This window comes from Anomalospiza imberbis, chromosome 9, assembly GCF_031753505.1.
Source record: "Anomalospiza imberbis isolate Cuckoo-Finch-1a 21T00152 chromosome 9, ASM3175350v1, whole genome shotgun sequence".
NCBI classification, from domain to species: domain Eukaryota; kingdom Metazoa; phylum Chordata; class Aves; order Passeriformes; family Viduidae; genus Anomalospiza; species Anomalospiza imberbis.
The window spans coordinates 20864044-20883549 of record NC_089689.1 but is presented as its reverse complement, the minus strand read 5'-3'; the positions used below and the strand labels follow the sequence as shown (position 1 = coordinate 20883549).

Genomic DNA, 19506 nt, shown 5'->3' with positions numbered 1-19506 from the left:
CTGAAAACTCCCCCGTGCTCTTCAGGCCCTCAAAGCAGCACTGGATTTTTATATTTTTGCAGGGTGCCCAGCAACTAAGTGAGCAGCTTAGCAGGAAAGACAGCCTAGAAAGCAGCTGCCTGCTCAAGAGATGAGGTCTCAACTGTGCTGCTGAAGAGTTCAAAAGGGCATTGCCTCCCTCTGGCCTTTCCACACAAGCATGCCCACTATTCCTCAGCAGGAGTGCCACAAGAAGAGCAAGACCAGCATCCTTCTCCAGGCCATTAGTGAATCATTAGTGATCATGGGCCTCCTACCTTCCCCATCACTGGTTTGTCAGGGACAGGAATAGAGACTGAAGAGAGGCTTTTTGGAAAGCAGGAATCTGACTGCTCTTGCAGTTTGTGTCCACTTGAACATGCCAAACTCCATGATTTAACAGCCTTTCTCAGGGTAACCAGATGGAAAAGTGCAGGAAGGAGACCAATTTGAAGCTGGGAGCTGTAGTGTTCCTAGATTAGTAAATTTTAAGGCCAAATGGGACCAGCCCTACCATTTAATACGAGGTGTTGCTAAGTAAAGACCAAAGGATTTCTGCCTGGAAGTTGTGCACTGTGCACACAACTTCTGCCAAGGTAAAGCACACCTTTCTAAAAGACCTACTTGATTTTGAGTCCCCCACTACTCAAGGATCCACCCTCCATCGGGACTGTTCAGACAGTGGTTTGTCACCCTCGCTGAATAACTCAGCAGTAACTGCCAATGGCTTCTGTCATAGAATAGAGTGCCATCAGAAATCTTTTCAAGTAGGGGCCTGTAAACCAAGACCCAGGTCACTTCTTGGATCAATCTAAGGATTCTTAGGTCCTTCAGTATGAGGAGAGCTTCACTGGTCAAACCAAAGTACTCCTGTGGCTAAATGCCAAATCTCTTCCAGCCTATGCAAATTTCTCTGACTGAACAGATGCCAGAACCAGTCAGCTACTGCACCACTGGCCAGTGAAGTGACAACCTTAAAACCAGACTGGTGTGAGATGCCTTGTGAGCAGACAATAGGTAGAGTAGGTCATGATAAGATGTCTGCCTTGATGAGTCCATGAAGCAAACGTTTCTCTTACTTGGACTGTTGTGAGGCTTTGAAGGACTCATTTATGCATGGAGCTGTCTCTGATTAAGTGTGTTCAAGGATAAGAGCATCCACTGATGGAATTAATTTACATGGCAGAAGAATTACTTCAACCTCTGCTATCAATACAAAAACTATCCGAAACAGGTATACAAATCCCCATATTCAGAATTTGTTCTCAGTGTTCAAATATTTATAACTGCATGATCTGAACCTTTCTCCATTTTCATACCTGTCTATTGTGCAGCTCTAAGACATCATTAGCTCAATTAACGAGGTGAGGGAATGCCTGGGACTGGTATGTTAATGAAGCTGAGTTTTCCTCAAAGAGAAGGTCATTCTAAAAGTGAGCAGAGCTGCTCTTCCCTGCCAGAGCTCCCTTTCTAATGGCCATCTCACACTCCTGGTTGCTGTGCATGCTGCCGCCCTCCCTGCAGGGAAGGCTGGCTGCCTGTGCCAACTGCTCACTCCACATAGTGAGTAAATCCCAGACAGACGGTGCTAACAGAAATGTCTTTTTTCCCCCTTTTAATGCCCTTTGCATAATGGCAAGCCCAAAAATCGTTAGTGAAAACGAGCTTATCGCAGGGCCCTTTGATAGCCTTAATCTGCTTATGCGCAGCACTTTGAGCTGCCAATCAGAGCAATGCAAACTCCTGCTCTGTGATCACACAGGGCAGAGCCAGGATGAAAGTGATATTGCCTGGGTCACCTCATTATTGAGCCTCTCTATTAACTCAACTGCAGCTCGTTCTGGTTTCCCCTAGCACTGCAGTCCCAGCAGCAGCAGCCTCACTTGCTCACACAACCCTGGCAAACAGTCACTTTTCCAAAATGACTCTTCCAGCTGCCTGGCAGCCACAGACACACCTGGTCTCACAGGATGCCTCACCTTGCAATCAACTGTATGGACCAAGGATGGACTCCTGTGTAAGCAAGGCAGCTGCAATGGGGAGTGAAGGGATGAAAATCCAATGGTTTGGAGACAGTCACATTTAGAGCCAAATACCCATATGCTGTCTGTCCAGACAGCTTGTCTGCATGGGAGTTAATTCATAGAGATGCACAAACCCACTCAAATCAATCTCTCCAAAGCAATTTCCCAGCCTGTTTTACTCCTCCATCAGTTTTTATGAATCTACCTTTAGGGAAAGACAGTATGATCAAAAGGACACCAAGAAACAACTTACCCCTTGGGTGCACCCACTCTGCCAAAGAGCCCTGATCCAAACCCCAGCTGACTTTCCCCATTACTCCCTTTAGCAAACTGCATGCCAGCACCTCTGCAAACCCACAAGGGCAGAGGCACTGGGCTTCTCTGTGCCCAGGAGATGGAAAATGGACTGCTTTTGCTTTGTCTTCAGCAGTGTTGAGTGTCAGGCACTTACTGGATTGGGCAGTTCTGGCTTCGACCGTGGGAGTGTAAACTCCTACCCCCAGCTCTGATCGGGCGCCCAGACGGAACTTATACAATGTGTCTGGTTTGAGACCTTCCACGGCATATGAGGAGGTTGGATCAAACTCCACCTTTTGCTGCCAAAAAAAAAAAAAAAGGAAACATCATTTGGTGTAGTTGGAGGATGCAGAAAAGCTGGTGTGCAGCCATTCTGCGCCCACAGAAAGTCACAGCCACGCTGCCAAACCTGCCTGCAGTCCTGCAGGACTCCAAAGCATGGAGCTTCCTGGGTGACACACCAGGACTCTGGAGGGAAGCAGACCTCTGCCACAGCCAGGCTACACTATCTAGACTGCACTCACTAGCCTGAGAGCTTTGTGGGAATGCTGGGTCCAGCTATACAAGTTCAGACAAGGGGCAGAGGACACACAAGTTTGTTTTCTCCCAACAGACAGTGTATTGCCTGTGAAACAGAGTAAAGCCCTTGTCCTGTAGCAGTCAGGATCTCTAATGCACTGAAACACTGCTGGAAAAGTGCTTGTTTTGTTGACACTTCACCTGAAAGGCATTTATTTTTGGCAGCTCTCATGCCACTATAATAAGAGGCGAAGGAGAGGACCATGGGACACTCTGACAGTGTCATGGCACAATTCTTGCTATGCTGTCTTGAAGCCAGCACTACCTTTGATATATCTTGAACTCGACTTCCTTTAGGGACCAGCAGTAACTGTGGAAGGGCTCTCTCTAGGCCACCTGCAATCTGCTTTTTACATCTAACCAGTCCTGGGGCCAGAGACACATGTTGGAGGCCATTGCAGACTTGCCCCGAAGTGCGACTGCTTACAGGCACCAGCAGTAAGCATGCCTCAGGGATGCTGTCACAGCATTCTGAGCCTTTCCAGTCCCAAACCAGTCACTGGCTACTTTGCTGGCATGAACAAGTACTGCTGAAGTCACACAGAAACCAGAATGCCATGTTCCTATTGCACACCACTGAGGCAGAAGAAACACAAAGAAACAGTTCTGTTATCACCTGGCTCAAGCGCACACCCTTCCCAAGCGGATAAACTGCCATGTCCAGCCCCAAGAGCTGCCCGGCAGGATCCTCACCTGAGTGCCATCCTCCCCTTCCCAGTAGAGCAGCTCATATTTAGTAATGCGTTCCTGAGAGGCAGGCAGCCATGTCAATAGGATGCGGGTATCAGACTCTGCTTCTGCCTGGAAGTCAGCTGGCTGGGCAGGAACTGGGGAACAAACACATGGTTAGTGCCAGAAGAGGTGAGAAGAGTTGCATGACTTAGCAAAGTCAGCATTTCACTTTGCGAGGATCCTCTTTCGTTTCTGCCAGAACATTCCTTCTCCCTGTACTGCGCTCTTAGAACATCTCAGGCCACAAGCAAGCACCTCTGTCACTCAGGTGGGTGACTATGTGGATCATGCTCACTTCCAGACCCTGAATGCATCCCAGATCCTTCCTTCCACATGCGTACCCAGACCCCAGAATAGCCCAGCAGTTACACAGGTGCTGACATCCATGTCCAAGACTTTGTGTCATGTTTTTAGCCAATGTATCTCAGACAAAACTGTGGGCCGTTACTTGTACAGAAATTGATACCAACTCCCCAGGACAATCTGACAGCATAAATCCGATGGCTGTGGGGTGGGAATACTCCCCCACCCTCTCTGACGTTTGAGCACCAAGTGCAGTTGTGATGCCTGGTGTGGGTCAGGCACTCAGCTGAGCCGCACAGCGCTGGGATGGCCACGCAGCCATGCTGTCTCACTCCATACGTACCCCCTTGCTGTGTTTTGACCTGGATGATGTCCGAGGGGGGCCCGTCGCCCACCGAAGTGAAGGCCAGGACGCGGATGCTGTAGGTGGTGCCTGTGATGAGGCTGCCCACGGTGGTGAGGTGGCTGTCGTCAGTGTTGTGTTTCTGCCACATGCTCAAAGGCAGGTGCGGGTCGGTGGTGTAGTACACGCGGTACCCTCGGATCTGCCCATTGGGCTCCTCCGGCTGCTCCCACTGGACCAGCATGGTGCTGGCACTCAGCATCCGTGCCTGGACTTTGAGGGGTGGACTTGAAGGAGCTTGCTCTCCTGTCCGGGCCTCAACCAATTCACTGGGGGGACCCCTGCCAATGTTGTTGACTGCGATGACCCGGAACTCGTACTCTGAGAAGGGGCTGAGCCCACCTATGCTATAGCGGGTTGTTGCCACACCATCCACCTCCTGGAACTGGCCCTCCAGGGATTTGGGCTTGTACTGGATGACGTAATATGAAATGGGGTCAGAGTTGCCTGAATCCCAGGTGAGGGTCACGCTGGTAGCTGTTGTTTCAGTCACTAATGGCTCTGTTGGAGGTTTTGGCAGTGCTGCAATTGGAAGGCAGAGAGGTGTGATTTAAATAATTCAGTCAGCTCAAACCTTGCAATGTGCACAGGGATAAAAACGGAGCTGCCACCTCCCATTAACATTCTTCTTTAAAAGGCAGAAATCATTTCATACTCTATAACATGCATTTTTATATTACCATATATTGCTTGAAGTGGTTCTTAATGGAAGGATAAACAGAGCAATCATGTTATTAGATGTGCTTGACGCACTTACCAGCAGCAGGCTAAATAAAAGTAATTCAACGGGGATGCAGGAATGTTTCTGTCATGGGGGTTCACCCGGCAGTGGGAAGATGCTTGCTGGGCTGGACTAGGCTGGCCCCAGAAGCCAGGTGCACAGCTGATTTACAAAGTAAAGCAGTCAGAGCACCAAAGTAATCTGGAGTTATGCTCTTGCTTCCAGAGAAGCAGTATCTTAGGCCAAAGGGAGTTCATGGGCAATGCTGTTAGAAGGGTTGATGGGGCAAGGCTTTGTAAGTATTGCAGTACATGCAAGAGAGATACAGCCAGAGAAATTACCAACTTTCATATCCACTATTTCACTGGGTGGTGTGTCAAACTGCAACCAGACAGTAAATTGTTACACAAGAACTCTGACAATCATACCTCTGAAGGGTCAATGAGAACGTAACTACTGCGAGCATACATTTTCAGATTTACCATTTTACCACAAGAACAAAGAGTGTGTGTGAGAGAGATTTGCAGAGTACACAAATACTTTAGTACAATGACTGAGTTAAAGTCTACAGTAAGTTTAAATCTCCTACAAACCACTCTAAAGTAATTAGTGACTTGTAATGCAGCCGTGCTTGACAAGGAACTAGGGAAAATGCTCAACCCGAATTAAGATACTCAAGGATTTCATTATTTGGCAAAGCCATCAGGTTTCTAGTTTCCACATGGTTCTAGCATAGTGCATGCCTGCTCTGAGTACCAGAGAGAATGCCTTCTCCAGTGCTACTGCAACATGAATACTGAGAAGATCATCAGGGGCTGAACTGGCATGGCAGGGGAGGGCACACAACCCCCAGCCAGACAGCCCACCACTACCCACAGAGGACTCAGGGAGGGCAAACCCAACCTGCACAGTATTATGGCCTGAAGAAACATATTTCTTACAGCATCCTAGAAACTGGCAGCCTTCCTCAGGCTTGCAAGGACACGTGAAAATCCTTTTCTTTTGAAGAGCCACAGGTTTGACTCCTGACAGCTGCTGGATGTGCTGTCTTCATGTGAGCAAGGGCAGGTCTGGTGCTTTCAACACACTTAAGTGCAATCAGTTCTGTGTAATCCTGCTTCTCCTGTGTGTGCTGAAAATGGTCTGTTTGCCAGCAAGCACAGAAGAAGTAACACTGGGTGAAGGAGTTTGGGACAGAGGCAGTAAGATACCCAGAGTAAAGGTGAAGAAAAAACAGACGAGGACACAAGGATGAAGGTGAAGGGCTAAAGGAACTGAGCAAATTGCTCCCCGTCCTGTGTCATCACGTAAGCCGGTGAGGGAGCGAGGCAAAGGCATTCCAGATGTGAAGAGGTAAATGCTGTGAACTATCAGTGTGATGGTGCAGGTCCCATCTCTTCCCTCCAAGACCAGATCACCATCCCATAATGGCCCTTTTTTCTGTACTCTCTTGTGTATCTACTATAGCAAAGCAACCACTGTGTTCTGTATGAAAAGAGAGACTGGAAAACGTACTGATGAGCAGGTGTTGTGAGTAAAGGGAGCTGGGTGTGGCTAAGGTTAAAAGCATCCTCTGACTAGCCATGAGAATTTCCTGTTATCTCCAGGTCAGAGAGAGCTAGCACTCAATTCTCTGATTTGTTCAAGCAGGAACTCTGTGCTAAAGGTGGCTTTAGTGCAGGAAGGGGCCTGCAAGAACAGACAGACTCAAAAGATGACATATCTGTGGTAATCCGAGCTACAAATCAACTGCAAGCAGAGAAGGAAATGGATACTGCGGCTCTGATAGGCCCCAGATGGGAAAGGCAGGACACCTTCAGCCTCCTGTTAGTGGGAGAGCTACCCTGTGGTCAGCAATTGGCAACAATATCCTCTCTGGAGCAAAGCTACTTGTGAAGTGTCAGCAGAAAGTACAGCTGAAGGACAGCATCACAAGAAAAAGAAAGGGCAAGAGACAGAGTAGCAAGGGAAGACATTTACAGAGAATTATGCAACAAATTTCAAATGAACATCTATAGCTCCTCCCTGCAGGGAGGTAGGACGCTCATTCTGCTGAGGCTCATTGACACTACACATTGCTGAGATTAACCTTTTTGTCTCACCCTTACTGCAAGAGGACATCTGTGCAAACAGCTCTCTGACTGCAGACATCCACAGACCCTGCCCCAGGACAGCCCATGGCCCACCACTGTGCAGAGCAGATCCTGCTGAGGCACTGAACAAGCCAGACATTGCTGAGACAAACACACACTCAGTGAGGTTCTCCCATGGCGTAACAAGGACCTGGCCTGACACAGGCTTGTCTACCATGCCACTTGCAGGGAGAGAGAAAATGACCTTCAGAGCAAATATCATCATACTGTGAGCAGGAAAAACCAAAATTGTGGGTTTGGGAACCTCCCTTGCAAACTGGAAAAGTCAGGGAAGAGAGCAGACAATCGGCTGCAGCCAAGAAACTTTGGCAAAGGGCTACATTGTTGAAACTCCAATAGGAGCACTGCAAGTAATAGTTCCTTACCTTTGACAGTGATCTGGGCTGTGGCTTCAATCATGCCAAGGGAAGAGATGGCCACGCAGGTGTAGTTGGCAGACTGCATGATGTTATTCAGCTCCAGGACATTCCTACCGACGGGCATCTCATCTTCTTTGGTCAGTTCCTCCACACCAGCCATCCACTTCACATAGGGCATTGGAGCACCTACTGCCACGCACGTGAGGTTCACGCTCCCCCCAGGCATCACCTCGTGGTTGCTCGGAGGGATAGAGAATCGAGGAGCAACACGCCGCACTGAAACAAGGAGGAGACAGCTAGTAGGGTCACAGAACCAGCAGAGAGTACTCAGTTTCACTGCAGGGGTACATGAGGGGCAGTCAACATTTCTGCCTGTCTATCCCTCAGGACAGATAAAATGAAGAGCAAAACCTGTTCACTACTTTGCCAAATTGCACACAGTTTTCTCTCCTTCCTTAGCCACTGGCATCTTATTAGCAGAACTCATTAAGAGATGGCTCAATCCCTTCCCTCCAAACATAGCCTTCTGAAATCATATTACTAACATGAAACATTCCTCCATTTAAATGACATCCTTCTAATTAGAGAGCATGCACAAATGCCAGTCACACACTTCACGCAGGGCCCACTGAAGCTCTGCAAAACGGAATCACCTGCTCAATTTATTAGCTCTGGAGCAAAGCAGCCCATTCCCTAAACCTCATAGGGTTTGGGCAGGGGCAGCAGAAGGGTTTCTTTTTGAATTAGCCCATGTGTGCTGCTAAATAAAATATAATTCTTTTCAAAATGTAACTCAGGTTCTACCTTGGCTCAGAAAATAGTCACCCGAGCTGCATGACATTGTCAGGGCCTGAAGCGATCACCTTGCTGGGCAGGAGAGAACTAATCCTGACAGATGTGAGATCATATCCATTTTGACAGAAGAGAGCTGGGCTGGCAGAACCTTTCCCACCTTCGTGGCAGCTCTTTGGGAGATGTATTCCTCCTTATTGCATTGCACAGCTTCTCTTCATATCAATCCCTTGCTGGGTATTTCATTCAAGACTTATTTGTAAGCAACTCTCAGCTACAATAAAGCTCTAAAGCTGCCTGCCATATGCATTCCCGTCAGGAAAATGACACTGAGAAATGAGGTCCCTTCTTCCGGGTTAGTGTTATGGGCCTATTTAAGCAAGGGTAGAGAAACAACTGTGCTCAGTAAATCTTTGTCTCCTCTGGGCAAGCTCATTTCAGTCTGTAGTTAAAAAGGGAAACTGCTTGGATGTGTCTTGCCCAGCAGCTCTGCTCTCCTCTAGCCTCCTCCACTGGAAAGGCAGCCCCGAGCAGCGGCCGGGGTCATGACTGACCGGCTGCAAGGAGCCTCTCCCTGCCAATTACGCTCCTCCATCAGTGCACTGGGCTGGTGGGGCAGCAACTGCTGCAGCGCTGGGGCAGGTGGGAACGGGGCAGGAGCCTGAGCAGGGCCAGATCACAACAGGCCACGGGTGCAGCCTGCCCCATGGGTGATGGGGGCCTGGGGACTCACAGCTCTGCAGGCCTGGCTCCTCCACCGCGGCATCGCTGCAGAGAGTAAAGCTGCTGACAGCCCTGTGAGCCGCAGAGGTGTCAGCTCTGCTTGCCAAGCTGGCTCTACCCAAATCAAATTTCACTAGTGCTCTCTTTGATGATTCATCCCCAAACCATCAGGATTGCAGAAATAGACTGAACACAGAAGCCCCCACACTTGCATGTACAACAGAGCTAAGACTTTGTGATAAATTAAACAATACTGTCAACATTGTGTGTGTACTACACATAGTCTCAGTGACAAAACAGGGCTCATTAGCTCCTTACCAGCCAGGGTAAGGATAACTTAAGGATAACTTTCTTTGATTTTTTTTTTTTAAATATGTAAATCCAAAGTCTTGCTGGATGCTTCTTTTAATCAATTATTAAATCTCAAATCAATACCTACAGAAGCAATCACCAGTGAAGTGTTACCTGACCAATGGGGCAGTGCTCCCCAAATGAGACAGAACTGAAAGTGTACTCAAATGCTATGCAGTCATGAGAATACAGACTTAACCTGATGGACATGGCAATGGTTTAACATGATGGCATGTATTTCCAACCAAAGCATCCCAGCACCATTCATTAAGAGTCAGGTTTATTTTCCAATAAACATGGTGTCGAATTATTCCAGGTAGAAGCTGTTCAAATTCTGTCCCCGCCAAAGGACCAAACCCACCCACCCAAGCTGTATTAAAACAGAAAAAAAAAAAAAAAAAAAAAAAAGCAAACTTTGAGGATAATGCCATAGGTGTGCACAGAGCACTCACACACATGCACAGGCAAACAGGCTGGCAGGCACCAGAGGCCACTACAAAGCCAGACAGACAGTGGTGGAAGGGCAGGACAAGGGAGAGGGAAGGCACACAAATACTCACATACAGGGACCTGGGAAGACAATAAACTGGAGGACACAAGGCCATGCAGAAAGGTCAGAGCCCAGCATGCACAAACAGATTTTCACTTCCAGCCCTGTGAGACCAGAGGCAGCACAGCCTGCCGCAGACTCCCCTCCACCCCACACTGTGTCCCCATGTCAAGCACCTGCTTTCAGGGTGCTCCTGGGGCTGTCGAGTCCCATTGGTGCCGAGTCACCCTTGATGCCTGCACAGAGGCACGACCTATGGTGGCTGTGCTGTCTCTCCCGAGGGATGTCAGCAGCTGACATCACCTGCTCCCCTACAGGGAGGGGACAGGCACTTCACTGGGGCTCAGGGCCCCGCAGCAGAGCTCTGCAGGGTGATGGGAAGTCACTCTCTCCTGCGCCACATGCACGGGAGCAGCAGAGGTGGTTGGTGCATTCCTGTACTTAGAAAAGGGATGAATGGCAAGGAAAACTCTCCTGTGGATCAAACAGTATGAGGCCCCCTCACCAGCCTTGACACGGGCTGTGCCTCCCGCACGCCACAGCCTGCAGGAAGTTGTGTGGAGCCTCAGCTCTCCAGCCTGGCAACAGAGGAGTGGTTAAACAAGCTTCTGTGGTGCATTCCTGCAAACCAGAATGGCTGAGCTGTCTTCCCCTCATTTGCACACCGGCAGAGCTGCTGAGATGGGTTTGCTGCTCTGCACCAGAGAGCAGCAGTGCCCAAGGCACCCAGCTGCTAAAAATGGATGCTCTGTGTAAGGGTCAGCTCTCTACACGGGAGGTGGGAGGAGGTCAGGGCAGTGCCTTCAGTAAGAGATCCCAGACAGTGCTCTGTCAGGAGTGTATGCAAAGGAAGGGATGGGCTCCATCAGCCTCCCATCCTCTTGGGGGATAATTGGCAGCTTCTTGTCCCAGTCAGTATGGAGGGAGAAGGGGAGATGCTGTCAGTTAGCATTAGCAAGAGCTGGCACAGCTCTCACAGCAGCTTGCAGAGCACCATCAACACATTCCTCAGGCTCAAGCCAGCAATTTAAGTTGCTTGCTTTTCTAGCGTAAGAGTCTGGTAATAATTTAAATCAGTGTAACTCCTCAAAAAGCAGCATCCTTAGAATTTCTGTCCAATTTACAAGTCAAATCACAGGGGTTATTACAGTCCATGATTCTACCTTAAGTGCTCCAGAAAATTTTGTTTTCTTCATTTTTTGCAGCAATGAAATTTCCCTTTTAATTACAATTTTCTTGACTAGAATTTGCAATAATTTTTTTAATCTTCTTTTTGGATAAGGATCAGAAGAAGGTGGTTCAGAGGTTTTGCAAGAACAGCAAAGGGAAAACTACTGTGAATATTAAAATTGCTTCAATGGACAATACTATAATTCAGGGGTTTAACTAAACCTGCCGACTGTCAAAAATGAGATTCATTATAATTCATCCCAAGAACAGGCATTGTAAGGGCTCTGTGCTAGTCCACTATTCCGCGTATCTCCCCGCTGAGAGCATTCCTTAGGAAGTGAAGTGAAACTCGGAGCAGTGAGTGCAGTGCAACCTGAGCCCAAGCCCTGGATCTCACAGGACCGGGAGAAACGACAGTGTGGAGTCTGGTTCTCCACTCACAGGGGGCACTGCTGGGGGGAAGGAGGGGAGCAAGCAACACTAGAGCCACAAAGGTTGAGAAATGTTAATAATTCAGCATGCACTAACATGCACATTCCTTGCCTTGAGAGCCAAGAGCTTCAATTGATTGTCTGGCTCCTTTCAGCACGGGAGCGGCTGTTTCCACATGTCTCAGGTTCGCTCCGAGGGTGAAGTTACCCCTTTGGAGAACCAGGGACATCGTCCTCCCTGCTGCTGTCTGCAAAAGCTGTATGCTCTGAGCTCAGGGCTCTCAGGCTGGTGTTGTTAGTCCCTCTCAAGTGCTGAGACACTGCTGGCATCCAGTGAGGGTCTGCTAGAAACACAAAGTACCAGGAGGACTGCCTAGGCTTCCAAAGTCATGCAGAACTGCTAGGGAAGGGGGAAACCAAATTTCCAAATTTTCCTGCTGGCTCCCTTGGCCACAGTACAGCTTAGCAAGATGACAATGCTAACACCTCTCCCTCTGATTTGCAGAGATCCAGGCACCTCTATTTGCCTGCTCCTGCTTCAGGGTTTCCTTTGCACCATGCCTACCTGGCATCTAATTCTGGGCCTCATCCTTCCCCTTCCTGCTGCCTCATGGAGGTGGAGAGTTGTGCTTGTGCTCTGCACACTTCTCTGCTCTTCTCTGAGGCAATTCCAGCTGCTCAGGTCCTGCACCACTGTCCTGACATCCTCTCCCCTTTGCTTGTCCTCTGCACAAGGGAACAGCAGCCTGAAGTCCCTTTTGCTCTGAAGGAGAACTAGGACTGCCTGGTCTGCTGCTCCTCCCCAGTCCCAGCACAGACAAGGCAAGGTCAGGGGGCTCTGCTCTAACCGCCCAGCTGGGATGAGCAGCAGAGTGCAATGCCGGGGCACATCTTCGAGAGTGTGAGATTGTCCAACTTCATTACTCGAGCCAGGCAAGCTGAAGGATCCCTGGTGAACAGGGTGTGTTCTTGCCCTGGCCAGACTGGTCACCTGTCAAAACTCCGGCCTTCCTCAGGAACCACCTTCTCCAAGACGAGAAGGAGTGAATTTAGGAGCTATCCTCAAATATGATCATTGGTCTGCATGGTTTACTCATCTGTAGACACCTTTCATCTCTCCCAGTGCTATCATTTTACAAAAAGACTTCAAACAGAAAGGCAGTTGCTGAAGTCTTACAACCTATTGACAGAACCAAGAGAAGGAGAGGAAAAATTGGAACCAGAAAAAATGCATTTACAGTCTAATCTTGTGCTCAAACAATGCTGTACTATTTATGCTCCCAATGTATCCTTGAGTGCTGACATTTTATAGACAATTTCCAAAACAGGGCCTTGCCATTTTTGGATTATATTTCAGCTATAACTTTTAGGTCTAATTATTTGTGCTGACAACCACATATAAAAGAGGATATATCATTACAGTGGTGCAGCACTGGAGACACATCAGCATTCAGCATACTGACATACTAATAGCAAAGTAAGGGAGAGCAAGATTGTGGAGCTCTGCAATTTGCATTTGCTCTCAGAAATTTCTCTGATGAAAATAACACAATATTAAGGAGGGGAATAAGAGAAAAGATCCACTGTATCAAGATAAAATAACTTGTTAATAAATAACCTTGTAGCAGTCACAGAGCAATAATTAAATGCATGGGTTAGCAGTACACAGTTTTAAGTAAAGCTGGAAAAATGTACGATGTAATTATCAGTGCCAAACAAATTATAAGCATGGCAAACCCCAATGGAATATTTAGAAACTAATTTCTGGCTTCACATTAAATATTTGTGTATGTAGGTATTTTTGGTGGAGTGGGAAGGAAGGGTTGACACAAAGAATGAGAGATTCTTCACTCCTGCTGCCTTATACCCATTCTCATCTGCCTCCCTTCAGCTAAACCATGTGGCTAAACATTTAAGTGCCCTGTCAAAGGTTTAGTCTCCAGAGGTGTCTCACAGCAGTGCTTCAAATTCACTGAAATTTGAGAGGCTTTGGGCCTTGGATTTGATTTCCTCTCTTTTCTTCCTTATTCTCATTTTTCATCATTGTGTAGGGCTGAGGTAATTTTATCATCCACAAAATCTATTTTTAGAAGGTAAACAACAAAGGTCCCATTCCTCAGTACAATCTAAATGAGAGCATGTTCCAGGGAGAGAAATGGGATTGAACTCAGTGTACTGAAACAGCCGCTATGACAATTTGTTAAAACTTGTTCCAGTGATGATCATAAGACAATTCATCCAGCTGCCTGGTAGTTTGTGTGAGACAAGCCAGGGTCTCTTCCCCATGCCACCTGGAGAGCAGCGTGAGCATCCCTTACCTTCAGTGGGTGTGGAAGGACAGACCCCCAGAACCTGTTCAGTGAAGGAATCATCTCTGGAAACTAAATCCAGACTTCTGCCAGAAGCACCAGCTTTCCTCAGCATGAAATCATGAGTGTCTTGACCTAGGTCTGGAGCTAGATTTAATTTAAAGGCTGGAACTGCCTTTCACTACTGTCCTTTATTCACCTCTGGCTCTCTGAGAGCAGCAGGACAGAGCAGAGCAAAGCACCATTCAGGTTTTGCTGAGTGGCTACAAGCTCCTGTGCATGTCACCATGGGCCTCCCTGAGCCACCTTTGGTATGGCTGGGGCCACTGCCAGAGCTCCCTTCTCTCCTGCCTGCAGGAGGAAGACCCAGCCCCAGAGAAGGAAGGAGAGACCTGCTTGAATTTGCAGACCTGCTTGTGCAAAGGGCCCTTGTCTGAGTGTGGACAGAGCATGGAAAATGGGCTACCCCAGTGCAGGGACTGCTGAGGAGCAGGGAAGGAGGAGCAGGGAAGTTGCCTCAGCACAAGGAATCTGGATCTCAGCGAGCTGCCCCTGCTGCCTTGTGGCAAGGGAGGGCAGCATGCTGGGTTGTCCTCCAGCTGAGATCAAAGTAAGCTTTTTGCCTCCAGAGAAAGTTAAAACTTTTAAAGCTTCAGGAGGAATTACGGAACCCACACTCTCTAGCACAGCTTGTGAGGGGACTGATCATTCTGATCTCTGCTTCCAAAGACTGTTCTTGCTCTCCAGCCAGAAAGCAGCAGCAGTTCAGAGGTATTACACTTTGCACCTAGCATGAATAAAGGGTTAGAGAAGGACCCCACACAGAGCAGCATGCACTTCTTTCTACCCTGTCTTTGACAAAACTGCCCTGGCTAGTGGACAGAGCATGCAAAATATATTCTGTGCACTTTAAATCTCAAGCAACAAAGGCATGCAAGCATAGTATTAATGCCATCACCAGAGTCACAGCAAACAGTAAGCAAATTTCACCAGGCACACTGTGGCTGTGCCTGGAAAGGAGCCAGTCTGCAAGGCCCCCTCCCCTTTTGGGGATGGCTCTCCTCTCCCTACTGGAAAAAGTCCCATCTGACGTGGCGTACTGTAGATGGATAAGAAGTGAAAAGGACCAACCTTCTCGCTGATCTGAGAGATGAAAGTTTGTTTTGTTTGATGGCAGAGTGCGATGAAGATGAGGAGGGAATAAAAAAAGACAAGGAAAAACACAGAGAGTAAAAACAGGCCAAGCTTCATCTGTCCGCACACCACTGAAACGACAAGACAAGACTACAGAGGTCAGCCATGACTTCCCACCATGCACACACCACTCCACAGCAGGGACAAGAGGCCACACTCACACTGCTCTGGCCCAGAGCAGGGCTGGCCCCTTCTGCCTCCCTGACCCACTCACCACTCCTGGCGGCAGGGCAGAGGGGACTGCACATCCCACACATCCCCACATGGAGGGTGCTTCAGGGATGGCCCCGCTCTGGGCCAGATGCTGGACGCACAGTCATGTTTTATGTGCAGAACACACACACATAGAGCAAAGGACACCAGCCATCACACATGTGCTCCCATACACCCACTCCAGCTACAGAGATGATGGCAAAGGCACTTTAAACCCATCGACCACACACTGGGAAGACCATATATGTAAATCCAAATTTTATAAAGTATGAAAGAAATGCTCCAAGTGATGAATCGAAAAATCTTCTACCATGAAGAGCTGTTCTCCCTCTCCAAACAAAGAGCTAAATGCAGCAGAGAGGTATTAGGCAAGTGACAGACATGCGCAGTCTCAGCTGGGCTCAGTTTTGAGAGCCTTATTGGTACATTGTGCTGCGAGTGAGAGATGGACAAGAAATCAGAAGGACAAAAACACCCAGAGAATTGAGCAGGTCCCAGTTTTTGTTCCTGCGGGAGAGACAGCAGAAGGTTAGTTGCATTTTCCTTATAGACAAAGGAGATCTTATTTCTCTAAGAGTGACCTCACTGCAACTACAGATCTGTGGCATACCAGCTGTAATCGAACCCTCGCTGAGAGAATACACAAATGGATTTGATAGTTAAAGACTGCTTATGAGTCACATTTTTGATGGGGGAAGGAGAAGGTGGGGGAAGGAATTTGCTTTCCAGCAGAAACACTGCAAATTAAAGAACAGCATGTGGCATTATACAGTGCAACAGTACAGTAAGCCATTTCCAGCAGAGGACAGGATTTTAACCAACACTGACACAGTACAGGCAAGGCAACAAGGTACCAATAACAGGTACCACAGTGGCCTATGGAGTGTAATGGAGCTTGCTGGAGAACAGCAAAACACTTATTTACATCTTTTCAATTGAATTGTTACCAGGGAACTTGAACCAGCCAACTCAGAGCTTAACTGGTCCGTAAGTGAGGGCCATATCCAATGAGGAGCCCCATCAAGACGTCTTTAAAACAGTCCTAAGCTTAAAGTCCAGGTTTCCTCCATCCTGCTTTAGAAAAGGGATTTACCTCTTGCTCTACAAAACCTTAGCATAAGGCTCATTTGATCCTGTGAGACCCTGTGATGGGAGGGAACCTCTATTGCTGCTCCCAAGCCAGCACTTTATTTCCTAATCTAATGGAGCATATCGCATCTGCATGGCTTCAGCAGGCAATAAGGGGCTCCTGCCTCCTGTTCAGCTCTTCACAACAGGGAGGATTTGTTTCCTGCCCTTGCTCAGGAAGGACAGTGCTTCTGGCTGCATTTCTGGAAAGCAGCACTAACACTGCAATAGGGCAACACAAACTCCAAGTGCTGCCAGCGTGGACCAAACTACTGCACCCACTGGGACTGTGAGACTAAAGGGCAAGAGGCTGGTGAAGGGTGTGAGATTGAGGGATGATGCTGGAACAGCTACAGGAATACCTGTCCTTGCTGCTGAAGCCCCCAGAGCCAACCCTTCCCCTTGGGAGGCACTGATAGACCCTGGCCAGACCAAGGGGACTCAGTGTGGTGCCACTTGGCCTGCTTAGGGGCAAAGTGAGGGGTGCTGCTCCAGCTGGGGGACAGCCAGCAGCTTTGTTTTGGGGAATCTGACAGGGATCACACTGCATCAGTGGGCATGGACAGGAGTAGGCTCCAGTAGTGGCTTTCCACAGGTGTTGACACTTCAGATTAGAGCTGGAAAGGTGAGGAGACACATGTGAAACACACTAATTCAAACAGATAGCTTTCTGGTTTGTCAAATATGAACAAGTTTAGGACCTGCTATTTGTCATTAATTGCCGGATTATCTCTTAATCTCATTTTATATTAGTGGTTTATAAACAATAAAAAACAGTAGCAGGCTATTTTGGAACAGCTGTAAAGCAAGAGGGAACACGTGGGCAGAAAGTCCTCTCTGCTCTTCCCTTAGTTAAGGTTTAAACAGCTGCTGCTTTATCTGAGATAAACCTGATAAATGGTAAATTGAAAGTTTCATCTCCTTACAGGTTCCCTTCACATGATCCCTTATCTCCAGTTCTATATCCATGTCACTCCTAAGGTAAAAAGCATGTTTTATCTCAATGTTTTTTCTGCTTTTTTACAGAACAAATGACTGAGCAGTGATGGTAAATAACATCTGCCTCCCCACCATGCAGGGACAGAGGCAGAGGATTTAAGCCTGGGGTTACCCAGAGTATCCCCTGTGCAGAACACCACGGCTCACTAGGCATGCTACGGCGTCCTCACGAACCTGAGCTGCCTGGCAGCTAAGCTGAACATGCCAGTCTAAGTACAAGTCAAGTCACAGCAGAGAAGCCATCAGAGGATAGCAAACTCTAAAACAGGGCTCCATTTGAGATCCAAGCTGAAACAGCAAAGAAGCAAAGAGCAAGGCCATATCAGACACGTCTGCCAGTCCTGTCAAACGTCTCTCATGATCTACAGGTAGAAATTCCTATGTCGACTGAATTTGGCTTTTACTCTGCCACAGATGTGCTTGTCTGTGCAGCAGCAGCAATACTCTAAACCACAGCAGCTTGTTGCAGAAAGAATGAATTTGGATTTATGGGGGGCTCTGCTTTTGAATAGTCTTAGTCATTAGCAACCTGAAACAAGGCAGGGGATTGTGGCCAGAATATGAATGCACAGGTGTAAGAGTTTAGATCACTAGCTCAAACAAAGGAACACATTTCCAAAGCTCTTCAAAGTGGGAAGCTAATACTTCCCTAAAAGCATCAAGAAAGTTCATTATCCCAACTGGTATTGCAATTCTACTGGGAACTGCCAGCATCTGTCCTGTGTGAAAACCCTCTGGCACTATGCAAGGCATTAATATAAAGGCCAGCCCATACACTTTGGAATCCAAAAGACAGAGAGGTTAACAAAAACCCAGAGGGGGTGAACCTGTTCCTGCTTATCTCCAAAAGCACATCTTGTGTCTCAAGGATTCCACATAAATCAAATTTTATCCTTTACAGCTTTTAGTGGTATAGAGGAACAAAAGGACAGATTGTCTTTTTTACGCCAGATTACATGAGAATAAGACAACCTTCCATTATATCCGATGAACAATGTTCTCATGCCACAGTGATGAGTATATTCCATCCTAGAGAGACAGACAGGATGCTCAGGGTGCGCAACCATCCTTTCCCATTCATAGTGCACACACATGCATGCATGAATTCAATTATGAGCAGAAAATCTCAGAGCACCAGAGACGTATTTCTTAGTCCTTTGTGCAAGTGGATATGGAAGGGGAGGAAATGGACATTTAGTTGGCACAGATATGCAGGTCCAATTGTTCCACAGATGTCTGTGCAGGTCATGTGGGGAGGAGGGGGAAAGAGGTTTTCAAGTACATTTCTGTGTTGCATTATCATACACTGAGCTACCGGTCACTCTCCTTCTATTTTCCATAAAGGTCATTTTACAAATAACAAGACTTGAGCCTTGCAATGCACTTTGAACCATCAAAGGACTTTGCAAGGAACAAAACTGTTAAGCTTATTTAGTTGAGTTCTATAAAGCACATTGGAATCTTTAGATGGAATGTGCTAGCCGAAGGACAAAGGACTATTATTTATGAAACCACGATCATTACAAGTCTTACAGCATAAAAGAACGCTCACAGAAACACACTGATGGTGAACACACTTCCTTGCCAAGAGAAAATATGACAAAAATATTCATAGTAATATCTGGGGGGGGAGAAAATTTGTCAGAAGCCTCTGTGCTTCTCTGGCTCTGAAGGCGAGAGCAGCACGAGCCCCAGTGCCGGTGTCACGTGTAGCACAGCCCAGGCTGTGCTGGCCTGAGCCTGCTCACAACCAGCCAAGTGCACCTGCCCACACTACAGCTGCTCTGACGTGGGTCCCAGCAGCACGGCTACAGCTTCAGCCTGGAGAAGCACCCGGGGGCAGAGGAAATGAAATTAAAAGTATGAAATCTCATAAACAGGAGTGCACTTCCTTCAGCAGTGTCACCGGTCTCTGCTGCACCGCAGCATTATCCCGAGGTCAGGACTGTGCAGGGACACAGGGACGTCGTGGCCCTTCAGAGCCGCGGCCTCCTCGCCATGTGGCAGCTGCTGAGGGCTCCGCTCTGCGGCCTCTGCTGCAGCCTGCCTTTGCTGCT

At 48.0% G+C, this 19506-nt stretch overlaps 1 protein-coding gene across 17 annotated transcripts in view; it reads right to left on the bottom strand.

Annotated features, from left to right (window-relative positions):
• PTPRF (protein tyrosine phosphatase receptor type F) overlaps positions 1-19506 on the bottom strand; it is a 378733-nt gene that overhangs the window by 66064 nt on the left and 293163 nt on the right. For all 17 annotated transcript variants that reach the window (XM_068199067.1, XM_068199066.1, XM_068199070.1 and 14 more), the window contains 4 exons: positions 7596-7865; positions 4297-4878; positions 3612-3745; positions 2494-2638 (listed from right to left, as the gene is read on the bottom strand). In XM_068199067.1, coding sequence (XP_068055168.1) covers positions 2494-2638; positions 3612-3745; positions 4297-4878; positions 7596-7865 — 1131 coding nt within the window. The remainder of the gene's footprint in view (positions 1-2493; positions 2639-3611; positions 3746-4296; positions 4879-7595; positions 7866-19506) is intronic.